This window comes from Symphalangus syndactylus, chromosome 1 (genome assembly GCF_028878055.3).
Source record: "Symphalangus syndactylus isolate Jambi chromosome 1, NHGRI_mSymSyn1-v2.1_pri, whole genome shotgun sequence".
Classification (NCBI taxonomy): domain Eukaryota; kingdom Metazoa; phylum Chordata; class Mammalia; order Primates; family Hylobatidae; genus Symphalangus; species Symphalangus syndactylus.
In genome coordinates this window covers 40,625,494-40,640,588 of record NC_072423.2, presented here as the reverse complement: position 1 = coordinate 40,640,588, position 15,095 = coordinate 40,625,494, and the positions used below count along the sequence as shown (strand labels likewise).

At 41.5% G+C, this 15,095-nt stretch overlaps 1 protein-coding gene across 2 annotated transcripts in view; it reads right to left on the bottom strand.

The window, feature by feature from the left end:
- The window catches only part of PSTPIP2 (proline-serine-threonine phosphatase interacting protein 2), a 93,569-nt gene that overhangs the window by 14,747 nt on the left and 63,727 nt on the right, over nt 1-15,095 (bottom strand). For both annotated transcript variants that reach the window (XM_055233489.2, XM_063645210.1), the window contains exons 5-9: nt 12,717-12,823; nt 8,067-8,129; nt 2,011-2,109; nt 1,377-1,422; nt 228-307 (exon numbers count right to left, since the gene is read on the bottom strand). In XM_055233489.2, coding sequence (XP_055089464.2) covers nt 228-307; nt 1,377-1,422; nt 2,011-2,109; nt 8,067-8,129; nt 12,717-12,823 — 395 coding nt within the window. The remainder of the gene's footprint in view (nt 1-227; nt 308-1,376; nt 1,423-2,010; nt 2,110-8,066; nt 8,130-12,716; nt 12,824-15,095) is intronic.

Here is a 15,095-nt window from a genome sequence, read left to right as displayed (position 1 = left end):
GATTTCTAATTTGCCCTCAAGCTCTGTAACTCTATGAGAATCGAGGCAGATCATTTCTACAAAAGTAGACTCTCGAGGTTCTGGGCAGAAGACCCACCTCCTGGCCCCCCGTCCCCACCCTGGCCCCACTCCCCCCCTTTCCCCCTTCTCCCCATCCTGAGCAGCTTCCTGTTACACCCCCCCCCCCACACCCATCCCAGTCTTGAGCAGCTTCTGGTTACGGGTACCTCGCAGGCCTTGATGTGCTCACTCTGCCACTCTTCTCGGACCTTATCCAGGGTGCTGATGTGCAGCATGTATGCTTTGTCTGCAACAGAAGGGAGAGACCTGGGTCAGAAACTAGACAGGAAGGTGGCTCGCAGATACACCCACAGGCTCATCTCAGATGGCAAAAGAAACTCATCGGAGTTGTGCTGAGCTCACAAGGCCCCCAGGACTCTGAGCATTGGGAGTTATTGCATCTCTCACCCTCATCATACTTGGTGAAGCAGGCAAAGGAGGGTATCACTTTCTTTTTAAACATTGGACCAAACATTGAGAAAGAAATGTTCCAAGGAAGAAGTCAAAGCTGATAAGAAACCTCAGCCAGGGTTTTGTTTGTGTAATTCCACCTCAGTATTTCCCATCACTTTTCATTTTCAAAACTGTCTGATGAAGGATGCAGAGAAGAGATGGGTGGGTCTCACAGTGTTGCCCAGGCTGGCCTTGAATTCCTGGGCTCAAGTGATTCTCCCACCTCAGCCTCCTGAGTAGCTGAAATTACAGGCATGTGCCACTACACCTGATTCACTTGCCCTAAAGGGGCACCAAGTTACTTTAGTTTTGAATATAGAGATTAAGAAGTACATAACCACCACAGTCATGAGGGATATTTCCTGCAGGATATTCTGGGAATTAGAAGCTTTTGCAAATGCTTGGTTTGGGTCTTAGATTTCAGTGATAACAAGGCCTTGCGCTGTTTCACAGCAGATAAGAGCTACCGGGGCTGAAATGGTCTTTTAGATAGATGTCCCAATACATCAGAGGAAGCACCTGATTGCAAAGCCGCTACCACATGACTCCACCATCTCACTCCCATGTAAGGCAGCAAGATCTAAGCAGACAGCGGCCAGAAACAGTGGCCTCATAGCCTCCTCCCACCTTCCGGGATTCTAATAGACCCTCCCTTCCTCTCTCCTCTTCTTTCCTTTCCTCCCCCCCTTCCTTACTCTCTCCCTTCCTTCCTCCCTTTTTCCCTTCTAATATCTCACTAATCCTGCTGAATATCCATATATTCTCTCTTTAAGATATATAAAACTCCCTTTCTCAGGGACACATTTAGGATAATGTAAACCCCACCAGCAACCCTCCCCCATCCATAGCAACTGCCCCCTCACCCGAGTCCTCTACTGCGGTCTTTGAAGTTGCCAGTTTCACAAAAAGCTGTGAAAACAAACAAAAAAAGAGCAAGCATTGGGAATGCTGCACAAGGCTTCCATAGGCAAAACAGATTGAAAAGCAGTAACTATGAAGAGACCAGGTCTAGTGCAAGTCCTGTGTACATTTCTCTCGTGAGCAAATCATTCAATGTGCCCTGCAATCTTATCAATCTTGGAAAATATCCATAAAGCATCCTGCCCAGTGTCTTCCTAAAGACACACCCAGCCCTCTGGTTGCAGAAATCTTATATCTAGATTTTACAAAGTTAAATTTGTAATCCACCCAAGCAAAAGGCAGCCTGACTACAAAGAATACATGAGCCGAGTCTTAAAGAAAAATGAAAACAACTGGGAAACCCCTCCAACCTCTTATCACCCCATCTCCCTCTCTCATAGCCATGCTTCTATCGCTCTTCCACCAACCCCCAAATATGTGGCAGTGGTTTTTCAGGTTCAGAAGACCCCCAATACATGAAGGAAGATATTGCCAGGGGTTTAGGGTACAGGTTCATTTCTTATGAAGATTCATAATTGGCTTTAGCCTGATATAGGTCAATCTCAGATTTTTCAGGTTGTTAGCCCTCCCGGGTACCTTTTCTTGTTGCTTCGGGTTCACCAGGTTGGCATTTCGGCTGACGGCCTGTTCTGCCTCATCTTTGTCCCGGCATTTCTGCTCATAGTTCTTCTTTGCCTTTGTCATTATGAACAAAGAGAACCAAAACAAATGAACAGAGTGTAACCCTGAAATGCAGCCCCCGTGGCCCAGGAAGTCCAGCATGGACAGGGCTGACTGATTAGCACTCTGATTGTCACTAAGCCATGGGCTCCCAGAGGGCAGATGCTTTTTCTTATCAATCTTTGAAAGCTCACTCTCTCTCTCTCTAGCCCTTTTTCAAATTATGTAATAGCGGCAACCTGATCAAGGAAGTAATAACTCCTATTTGGCAACATAAAGTACATGAGCTTTAAAAATGGACTGAAACGAAAGATGGAATTTGAAATAGACAAAATTAAGGCCAGGCACCATGGCTCACGCCTATAATCCCAACACTCTGAGAGGCTTAAGTGGGTGGATTGCTTGAGCCCAGAAATTCAAGACAAGCCTGGGGAAAGTGGGTGAAACCCCATCTCTACAAAAAACACAAAACTTAGCTAGGCATGGTGGCACACACCTGTGGTCCCAGCTACTTGGGAGGCTGAGCTGGGAGGGTCACTTGTGCCCAGGAGTTCAAGGCTGCAGTGAGCTATGATCATGCCACTGCACTCCAGCCTGGGCGAAAGGGTGAGACTCTGTCTCAAAATAACAATAACAACAACAACAACAACAATTAAAATATTTATGTAACTCTAAAATGTGTGGTCTAAAATTTATGAAACATTCATAATCCTGAGAATGCATGCACAAACTCTTGGTTATTTGGCACCAACTCACACTAATTCTAACGAAGCCTCAATATTCACCACAGCATGTGAACAGCCGGCAGGTTACCAATGCCATCATTTATTTTGCTTAAAGATAGTCATGTTCCTTATTTATTTATTTATTGAGACAGAGTCTAGCTTTGTCACACAAGCAGGAGTGCAGTGGTGTGATCTCGGCTCACTGCAGCCTCTGACTAATGGGTTGAAGCGATTCTCCTGCCTCAGTCTCCCTAGTAGCTGGGACTACAGGCAAGCACCATCACGCCCCCCTAATTTTTGTGTTTTTAGTAGAGACAGGGTTTTCACTATGTTGGCCAGGCTGGTCTCGAACTCCTGACCTCAGGTGATCCACCCGCCTTGGCCTCCCAAAGTGCTGGGATTACAGGCATGAGCCACTGCGCTCAGCCAGTATTCCTTTTTTATTTAAAGAATTCTGTTTTATGTAGTTTAAACGTAGGCCATGGTCTATCGTGTGCTACCATTACCACTAGTATTATGGAAACAGTTCACAAACTATAATCATTAGTGAATCATAAAAATAATTTTCTGTTTCATCTGTGAAAGCAAAGACTTTTTTAAACACCAAAGCTGCTTTATCTTAATTCCAGGAAGTGGGAAGAAAACCAACAAAGCTGTGAATCAAACAGTTAGCTAATAAATAAAAATGATGAGAAAGAATGGTTGACTTAAGATAAATAAAGAAAATACGGCATATATACACAATGGAACACTACTCCACTATAAAAAGAATGAAATCCTGTCATCAATGGCAACACGGATAAGCCTGGAGGACATTATGTTAAGTGAAATAAACCCTTTGATATACTGATTTCCTTTCCTTTGGATAAATACCCAGTAGTGGGACTGTTAGATCATATAGTAATTCTATTTGGAGTTTTTTGAGAAATCTCCATACTGTTCTCCATAGTGGCTGTACTAGTTTACATTCCCACCAACGGTGTGTAAGAGTTCCTTTTTCTCTAAATCCTTGTCAGCATTTGTTATTTTTTGTCTTTTTGATAACAGCCATCATAACTGGGGTGAGATGGTATCTCATTGCGGTTTTGAGTTGTAGTTCTCTGATGATTAGTGATGTTGAGCATTAAAAAATATACTTGTTTGCCATTTGTATGTCTTCTTTTGAGAAATGTCTACTCAGATCCGTTGCCCATTTTTTAATCCAACTGTTTGTTTTTCTCTTTGCTGTTGAGTTGCTTGAGTTCCTTGTGTATTTTGGATATTAGTCTCTTGTCAGATTAATAATTTGCATATTTTCTCCCATTGTAACCACTGTAAGTGTTCAATTCAGTGGTATTAGATACATTTATAAAGTTACGTAACCATCACCACCATCCATCTCCAAAACTCTTTTTATCTTATAAAACTGAAATTCTATGCCTATTAAACAATAACATCTCAACTTCTTCTTTCCGCAGCCCTTAGCAGCCGCCATTCTATGTTCTGTCTCCCTTTTATCATTTTTTTTAATTTAAAAAAATTTTTGTGGGTACATAGTAGGTTTATATACTTATGGGGTATATGAGATGTTTTGATGCAGGCATGCAATGTGAAATAAGCACATCATGGAGAATGGGGCATCCATCCCCTCAAGCATTTATTCTTTGAGTTACAAACAATCCAATTACATTCTTTAAGTTATTTAAAAATATATAATTAAGTGATTATTGAATATAATCACCATATCATGCTATCATCCCCTGCATTTTTAGAAGATATTTTCACTGGATATAGGGTTATGTGTTAACAGTTCTTTTCTTTCAGCATTTGCGATACGTTGGGCCACTTCCTCATGGTCTCCATGGCTTCTAATAGGAAATCTGCTGTCATCGGCTTTCCCTTTTAGGTTTTCCCTTTTAGTGAAGGTGTCATTTCTCTCTCATTTAGTTTTCAGAAGTTCGATTATATGTCTTGGTATGGATTTCTTTGGGTTTATCTTGTTTACAGTTTAATCAGCCTCTGGGATATGTAGATTTATGTCTTTTGCTAAATTTGGAAATTTTTCAGCCATTATTTCTTCAAATAATGACATAAAGCTGGGCTTTTTCAGCCCACCTTCCTTCTCCTCACGTTCTAGTATCACAGAGACATTAGTGTTAGATCTCTTCTTATAGTGCAAAAAGTCCCTGAGTCTCTGTTAATTTTTTTCAGCTTATTTTCTCTCTGTTGTTCATGTCTGGCAATTTATATTATTCTGTCTTCCAGTTAACCAATTCTTTCTTCTGTCTCTTCCATTCTCTTCTCAAGCCCACATATTGGGTTTTCTAAAAATTTGATTATTATATTTTTCAGTTCTAAAATTTCCATTTGGTTCATGTTTATATCTTCTATTTCTTTGCTGAGCTTTTCTATTTCTTTGCCAGTCCTTTCTTTGTTTCTTTTGTTTGTTTCAAGTGTGAATCAGGTGTAGTGGCACATGCCTGTAATTCCAGCTACTCAGGAGGCTGAGGTGGGAGAATCACTTGAGCCCAGGAATTCAAGGCCAGCCTGGGCAACATTGTGAGACCCACCCATCTCAAAAAAAGTGTCTTTGTAATTGCTTGCTGAATATTTTGATAATGGATGCTGTAAAATCTTCATCGCATAATTCCAACATCTCTGTTATCTAGATCTTGGCATCTATTGATTATCTTTTTTTTCATGCAGTTTCATATCTTTCTGGTATGAAGAGTGATATTTGGTTGATTTGGGGGACTTTTTGGTATTATGTTACAAGACTCTGGATTTTATTTAAGGCTTCTGTTTTAGCTAGCTTCCTCTGGACACCACTCCAGCAGGAGAAGGTGAGGCATCATCTCATTACTGCCACGTGAGTGTGAAAGTCCAGGTTTCCCCTCCTTGGTCTCCACTGACACCACAGAGTGTATGTGACCCAGTTACTACTGGAAAGTGGTTAAAGTTCTCACTCTCCACTAGACCTCCTTAGACACCATCCCAGCAGGGAGAGGGTGTACATCATTATTTCCCGGTGCAGGTGGAAGTCAGGGTTCCCCACATAGCTCCCACTGACACTGTGTAGAGGAGGCTCTGTTACCTCCTGGTGGGAGTGAAAGTCCTGGTTCCCTATTTGTTCTCTGTTGCCACCTTGGCAGGGGAGTTGGGTGCTCTCTACAGCCTGGTGTGGTGGAAGTTTAGACTCTCCACTTGGCCTTTGCCGATGTGTGGAGGTGGGGCCCCAGGTTTTTTACATGGTGTTTGGCTGCAGTAGAATGGTTATTTTCTAAAGTTTCTGTCCTGCTAGGCTGCCCCTTTTCTGGTCTTTTGGCTAGAGAGAACAGGTTTTTCTTGGAGCTTTTTATTTTATTTATGTATTTATTTATTTTGGTCTATGACCATTGGCATTTCTGGGATGCCTGCTTCTTTGGCACTCAGTCTGTGATAAATGAGGCAAAAAGAAAGCCCAGGGAACCGTTGTCAGGTTGCTCTTTGAGTCCAAGGTCACTAGCCAGTGTGCCTTCTTCTCTCCACCTTTCAGAGTTTTTGTGTTGTTTTTTTTTTTTTTTGAGACAGAGTTTCACTCTTGTTGCCCAGGCTGGAGTATGCAATGGTGTGATCTCGGCTCACCGCAACCTCCACCTCCTGAGTTCAAGCGATTCTCCTGCCTCGAATTCCCAAGTAGCTGGGATTACAGGCACACACCACCACGCCCAGCTAATTTTTTTTGTTGTTTTTTTTTTTGTATTTTTAGTAGAGTCGGGGTTTTGCCATGTTGGCCAGGCTGGTCTCGAGCTCCTGACCTCAGGAGTGACCCACCTCGGCCTCCCGAAGTGCTGGGATTACAGGCATGAGCCACTGTACCCAGCCAGAAAGTTATATTTTGATAAGCCTTTCTCTTTAATTATAAAAAATCTTGCCCCAGATTGTTTAAAATATAAAAGGTCTGGGAAAAGTCATCTATCAACTAACACTATTTCTGTATTACACTGACATCATTCCCTATTTATCAATTGTTTTTGAGGGATTTCTGCATCAAAGAGAAAAAGAATGCAGCAGAACAGATTGCATATGTTATCAACACTGGTGAGACTTCCCTATTATGTCCTACTCGTAGAATATCATGATGATACTTCTGTGTCAAGATGGAGTCATATATGTTCTCATAACAGAGTTTGTTGTATTCAGAGTCAACAGATTCATAAAAGCTAGAAAGAGGTTTCTAGCAACTTGTCCAATCTCTGTCTTGCCAAGCATTTTTTAAATAAATTACTTAAAGGAAAGGTTTTTATAATTTTCAGATATCTTAAAACAGAAAGGGATCACCCAATAAAATAGGTAAGCAATCAAGATTCAAAATAGTAACAGGGTAAAATTGCAAGTTCAACAAGATAAAGGGTATTGTACACTATATATGTTTTTGTATCTTTGCCTAAAATATTTGAACTGACTTGCTATGTTTTCTCGGGTTACCAGAAAGATAACCCCGTTGCATTTCCACTATCTAGTGTCACTTTCAATCTTTCCAAGGCCTTAAAAAAAGAAAAACCTTATACACTGTTGGTGGGAGTATAAATTAGTTCAACCATTGTGGAAAGCAGTATGGAGATTCCTCAAAGAACTAAAAGCAGAACTACCATTTGACCCAGCAATCCCATTACCGGGTATAGACCCAGAGGAATATAAAGCATTCTACCCTAAAGACACATGCACGTGAATGTTCACTGCAGCACTGTTCATAATAGCAAAGACACGGAATCAACCTAAATGCCAATCAATGACAGACTGGATAAAGAATATGTGGTACATATACACCATGGAATACTATGCAACCATAAAAAAGAATGAAATTGTGTCTTTTGAGGAAACATGGATAGAACTGGAGGCTATCGTCCTTAGCAAACTAATGCAGGAACAGAAAACCAAATACCACATGTTCTCACTTATAAGTGGGAGCTAAATGATAAGAACTTATGAATATAAAGAAGGAAATAACAGACACTGGGGTCTAATTGAGAGGGAAGGTGAGAGGAGGGAGAGGAGCAGAAAAGATAACTATTGGTTACTGAGCTTAATCTCTGGGTAATGTAATAATATGTACAACAACAACAACAAAGAAAACCCAAAGCATTTAAGGTTGTTTTCCCTAAAACACTGCATTAATAAATAATAACATTTTTGAAATGTTATTTGAGTAGGAATATGTTCATACACAGCACAGGATTTCAGAAAATGTCACCATTATCCCAAAAAAGACAATAAAATGTGACTCACATCCATGGTTTTCTTGAATTGTAAGCTCTTTTGTTTATGGATAGCATCCATTACAAGCTCTGTCTGTAAAGAGATCATAAACACTATTAATAAAAACAGAAATCATTATTAATAAAAACAGAAATCATTATCAATACCAGCTTATCTTGAGGGTTAAGTGTTCAAAATGATTACCCACATTTCACAATCTTCAGAAAAAAGAGACCAAACAATTTGTCCAAGGTCTTATTCCTAGCTAATAACAGGGCCCATCTTTGAACTTGTGCAGGCAAACACCAAAGCCTGGACTCTCAGACACCGTGGAGACTCACTGATCACCTTAGAGCACTCTCTTCGGTAAAATCTAGAATCAAGGAACTTTGGTTTCAAAAAGGAATTTTAAAACTTTTGTTAAAGTGCCATTTATATTTTAAAGGAGGTCTTTATTCTATAAGTATACATCAGCACAGTTAAATTTGGTACTTGTAAACATTCACTTCTGCAGCCCATCAGTGACACATCCATGACCATCAGGGTGCCCGGGCAGTATGAAGGAAAAAAGAATTTGTAAGACAACTAAAAGAAGCTGTTCTGTTACTCTTTTATTCTATTTTTTTAATTTTTTAAGACAGAGTCTTGCTCTGTCACACAGGCTGGAGTGCAGTGGCATGATCTCAGCTGACTACAACCTCTGCCTCCTGGGTTCAAGCAATTCTCCTGCCTCAGCCTCCAGAGTAGCTGGGATTACAAGCCTGCACCACCACACCTGGCTAATTTTTGTACTTTTAGTAGAGATGGGGTTTCACCTCGTTGGCCAGGCTGGTCTCGAACTCCTGACCTCAGGTGATCCACTCGGCTCAGCCTCCCAAAGTGCTGGGATTACAGGCATGAGCCACCATGCCCAGCCCTGCTACTTATTTTTTTTTTTTTTTGAGACAGAGTTTTGCTCTTAATGCCCAGGCTAGAGTGCAGTGGTGCAATCTCGGCTCACTGCAACCTCCGCCTTCCGGTTTCAAGCGAGTCTCCTGCCTCAGCCTCCCAAGTCACTGGGATTGCAGGCACCCGCCACCACGCCCAGCTAATTTTTTTGTATTTTTAGTAGAGACGGGGTTTCACCATGTTGGTCAGGCTGGTCTCAAACTGCTGACCTCGTGATCCACCCACCTCGGCCTCCCAAAGTGCTGGGATTACAGTCATGAGCCACAGCGCCTGGCCCCCCTGCTACTTTTTATACCCCATCCAAGTTAAGTAAATGCCTTGCTTGGGAGTAAATTATTGTGGCTGTGCTGTTAATACTTGTTAGCAAAAATAATAGTGTTAATAATAAAGATGTACCTCCCAGACATAATTATAGTAGCTTCCATTTATCAAGCACTTACACATTAAGCAGTTTTCATGCATCACAACTATATGAGTACTATCACTCCCATTTTCCTGGTGGTACTGAAGTTGATTAACATACCCCAAAGTAACATAGTCAGCAAGTAATAGAATTGAAATTTGAACCCAGGAGCCCTGACTCCAGTGCCCTTTTGTTTCTCATTATCACCCAAATTGTCATTATCCTTATGATAGCTCTATAAAACCAAACTGTAAACAATGAAAAGATGCAATAATTCAAAATGAGCAATGACACTAACGTTGTGTAAAAATGATATAATATTGGAAATAAAATGCAAATGTAGTTCCTTCCAGACACACACAACTTAAGTTTTTGTCTGCTACCATAACACATAAACATTGTTAGAAGAATTTTGAAGATATCTGGATGGAACATTGGGAATGGTCTCACTTCAAATATGAGCTTTGTGGAGTACATGAAATTCCCTTGGAGGAGCTTCAAAGGAGCCCTCAGAAAATCCAGCAGTCATCTTCCGGCCCATGTGAAAGTCAGGTGCCAGGTGCTGGCCATTCGCCTGCTAATGGCGAAGACAGCGGAGACATAGAGAATAGATAAGGTTCCAAGAGGAGCCCGGCATGGAAAGACACATGGCAGATCCCTGCCACTGCAGTCAGGAACCTGCGGTCCATATGCATGACTGTGGTGACCTCAAGTGATCCGCCCACCTCGGCAAAGTGCTGGGATTACAGTCATGAGCCACCGTGTCCAGCCTTAAGCTGTATTCTAAAAACTGGAAGCATCGCCTCTGTAACCACGGAGGTTCCTTTCTTTGAAGATGGCTCTTCACACAGGCAGCACGAAACTCTCCCATGACCATCCCTATCTTAGCTGAGGTGATACAACCATATGGGCACCAGAGGACACAGTGTCTGATCATGTGTTGTCATTGTCATGCTACAGACAGTTATGGACTGGGGAAGAAACCTCATGACCTTCAAGTGTCAAGACCGCTGAGAATGGCTCCTAAGACCCCTCCCTACCCTGCCAACCCCCTGGGGTGAGTGTCTCACTCCTCTATACAGCCTTTCACCCCAGTAGTTTTAGCATCAATGTCCTTCTTCCGAGAGGCCTTCCCAAGCCTCCAGATGACATTACGTGTTCCCACTGTGTGTTCAGATAGCATCTTCCTCCCCTGCATCATGTAAGGCACATCACGCTTTACCATGATTCCTGGATCACATCCGTCTATCTGGCCCTGCTCTCATGCTTAGCGAGAGAAGGATTACCATGTACGTCTTGGTCACCACCTTCATAAAACATTAGCTGCGAGGGACCATACCATGAACTTCTGGCCAGCCCTTCTAGGACCTGCACCTTTTGTGCCCTCGTTTACTGAAAGAAACTAACTGATGGTTTTCCTTAAGTGGAAAAGGCTTAATTTCCAAGAAGTGAAAGACCAAAGCGTGTGTCTGACCAGTGAAAAATGAGAAGTTAGCACTGGCACATTTTCTCCCAAAGTTTTATGGTTTAAAAAAAAAAAACAACTAGCTAAATACGGAAGTGGTAAAACCCAGAGTTCATTTTGACACAAGTAATTACAATTTTATTAATAAAATTTGGACTTCTCAAAGAAAGCTTTGAAGGTATTTTCCCACTGTAGACAGCACACAGAATAACGGGAACTTAGAGGGTGGCAGGGGACTGAGCACAGGTGACTTACACTATTGCTTAACACAGTTCAGAGCAGAGTTTGGTTCTAGCTTAAAATAATTTGGTCTGTGTAGCTTATCGGCATGAGGAAGTTTCAGAAACCTTGCAAAATTAACAAAACTCTCCCTGAAAGGACTAGGGCTACCAAGGGCATTTGAAACATGCAAGGAAATGATTCTCCTCTCCTCTGAGGGGAAATCATACGTGCCTAGACTCTGGTTGTCTAAGACATTTTTTATTCTGAAAAATTGTAATTCCCCTAGAGGGGTGGGCAGTCCTGGCTATGTCAGCCAAAAGGGTCTGACCATCCAATGGGTTTAATACACATGCTATTTCTGCTCTGAAAAAGGCTTCAGGTCAGAGGCACTCCTCAAACCGGATACATCAATCTTGAGAGAGTATGTCAAAGCACCTGACAGGGTGTTCGCATGTTCATTTCTACCCTTCCTTCCTGGTAAAAGGCACAGCACGAGTACAGGTGTAAGATGGAAGAGGCAGTAGTGTGCTAAAAGCAGCTGGTGAAACAGCAATAGGGGTAAGGCAGGCAGGCTCTTAGGATGCTGCCGCCTACCGTAGAGGCCAGTGGCCGCCAAGGAAGCTGGACCTAGACTCCAACCTAGAGCCACAGGCAAAGTTGCTGAGACTGAGGTCAGGGTAGAATCAGCCTTAACAGCTGGCTGTTTACCAGACATGCTCATTGCAGACAGCAAGCTCAGGCCCAGGATAAGGAAAGGTTTCCAAAGGGACCCCCGGGAAGGGTGAAAGGGGTCACCAAAAGTCACGCACAGCTGTGCCGGGAGACCTGGGTAGACATCTTTGGGTGCCAGATAGAGAAGAGCTTGTCTCCCACGTGAGGCCCAGGTTCCAGTCTTGAAAACCAGACACAGAAAAAAATTCTGTAAGGACCCTACATGGCTGCAGGATCAGCCTGAATATCCAGTCTTTCAGGAACAAAATAGAAGAGAATAGAGTTGTGGCTGGTCTAGTCTAACTAACACTTTGATATAAACCTGGACTTCTTTTCTTGATCCCAAATATTTGTCAGTTTTATTAACTCTTGTTCACCCTTGTCTTCTTCCATGTAGTTGGTCAGAGTAAATCTCATGAATGAAAAAGAGCCTACGTGTAGCTGCTTTGAAGACAAGAGGACTTGGAGTTCCCAGGGCTTCAGTTTTCCCATTTGTACAATAGAGTAGTTGGACTACATTACGGTCTTCAGGGGGAGCGGGAGTCTCTTCCACTACTTCCCCCTTCCCCTATTGCCTTGTCCAGGATGAGGAGTGTGGTTTTGGGAGCCCTCCAGCTGGGATGTGCTAGAGTCTATTGAAGTCAGAGGGTTCTCCTTTCCATTCATAGTCTGAATAGTGGCAGCAGACCTGAAGAGGAATGCAAGCTGGACCCCTGAATCCTACATGAACTTTCAAAAAGCACAACTGGCCTGGGGTGTAGAAATGCATATACCCATCTGGATTGAGTCCCCATGTGGGGACTCCAATAAGTAATTTCTCAGGTCATGATTGCATGATGTTGGGAGCTGAGCTGAGGAGTATAATGAACAAACAAGCCTGTGGTTTTCTATAGGAGGAAAAGAAACACCTTAACACATATGCACATCCAACCTTTTTTCGTTGTAGTTTTTGCTTTTCCCTGAATTCCTCCATCTTCCTGGCCTCTTCTCTTAAACTCTGTGCAAGCTGAATGTGACACTGTGCCACATTGTCTATTTCTGCAAAAAAGAATTAAAAAAAAATCAAGGTCTACATATGTCTGAATTAAAATATATAAAATCATACAAAATAAATACGTATATACAAAATACTGGAGTAAGTGGTAAAATCAACATTACTTCATTTGGTCACCAGCATTTATTGAACCTCTCCATATGTCCAGCATTGCCCTGGCCACCAAGATCAAAGCTAGAAAATCTTTAGCTTAGCCTCCTACCACTAACTGATACTAACCTAGGGTGCCCAGGACTAAGGAGAAAAGCAGCCAAAGTCCCATTTCATGAAGGTTACATCCTAGGAGACATTACCAAAGCCAGCACAATTTCAAATTTGATTCTTCATTCTCTGTAGATGACCTCTAAGGTTCCTTCCATCTCTAATGTCTCATGAGCCTGAACGTTTATAAGAAAGGTCATATGCCAAAATGTTGGCTACCAATAGTTATCTCTGGGTAAAAAGATTATTGGTGATTTTTCCCCTTTTTTTTAAGATCTTTACAAGGAGCATGGCCTGCCTTTGTAAAAGAAAAGAATAAATACTTGTTCTAAGAAAACAAATCAAAGCACGGCATTAAAGCTAAAAAGACTGACAGATAAAGCTAGAAAGACTGAAAGATGGTCAGATTGATCTAAGAAAAAAATTTAAACTTGTGGGTATCAAAACCTTGAAGAAGGTTAAAAGATACATGACAAACTGGAAACACATTTGCAATTTATATAACAAAGAGCAAATAGCTATATCAAAAGAGCGTCCACAAATCAAAAGAAAAATACATATTCCAGCATTTAAAAACCAGTTAAAGAACATGAAATTCAAAAAAGAGTGGCTAAATGGCCAATAAACATTTGGAAATATACCCAGCCTTAAAACTATTGAAAAAATGCAAAACTTTAAAATGGAAACCTTTCAGTTGGGCAAAATTTTTAAAGCACAAATATTCTTGATATTGGCAAGCATGGGACAAAACAGCACTGCTGGGAAAAAAAAAACAGCACAATCTTTCTGGAGGAAATTTGGCATTTTTTAGAAACAAAATTTTTTAAATGTAAAAGAATGAGGCAGATCTACATGAATTGAAACAAAAAGCTGTCTATGATATATTGTTAAGTAAAAAAGCAAACTATAGAGAGAGATGTATAGTATAACAGCATAAAAACTCATTCACATCTACATGCATATGTGCATCTACAGTTAAAAGAGAGTTGGCCGGGCGTGGTGGCTCACGCCTGTAATCCCAGCACTTTGGGAGGCTGAGGTGGGTGTATCACGAGGTCAAGTGATTGAGACCACCCTGGCAACATGGTGAAACCCCATCTCTACTAAAAATACAAAAAATTAGCCGGGCATGGTGGCAGGCGCCTGTAGTCCCAGCTACCCAGGAAGCTGAGGCAGGAGAATGGCGTGAACCCGAGAGGTGGAGGTTGCAGTGAGCCAAGATCGTGCCACTGCACTTCAGCCTGGCAACAGAGCGAGACTCCATCTCAAAAAAAGAGAGAGAAAGAGAGTTGTAATGCACAGAGGAAGGTCTGGAAATATATATACCAAACTACTAGCATGATTTTAAAATGATTGTTTTCATTTTAAAAACAATATAAAAACATATCTGGCCCCATCCCAGAAATTGTGGACCACTGCCATGGTATAATACTACTTATGTATGTGAATAAACACATATATACTATACACATATATGTTTAATTGCATTAAACTGTCTGGAGACAATCACTGAGAAGAAAATTCCAGAGCTTACTATCTTCTTTAGAGTTAGTTGTCTCATTTGAATTTTTAAGATAATATATATATTATTTTAATAAGAAAATACAACTTGTTTTTTTAGAAAAAAAGAAAACAAGTAAAGTAAAGCCAAAAAAATTATTTAGGAGACCCAGCCTATGCTGAGGTTTGACCTTGGGCCATGCCATACTTGGCCTTGCAGTGCATATAAGGAACGTGAAAAGATACTGTCTATACTTTGAGAAATGTATTCATTGACGAGTTACAGAGGCAAGAAGACACCTTCTATGAAAAAGTTAACATGAATATTTAGCTAACATTTACAAACGTCTAGAACTACTCAACTAGCTACAGAAACACTTTAAGCAAGCATTAAACATACTATGCTGTGTTAAAATCCTTAGCTTGGAAGGGCCAGGTATTCTGAAAAACAGAAAGCTTTAGAGGCAGGTTCTGAGTAACAGGCCTGAAGACTATTAGAACTGGATAGGACCCCTTGAAAACCAAAGTGCCAGGGTCTCACCCTGGATCGCCCAA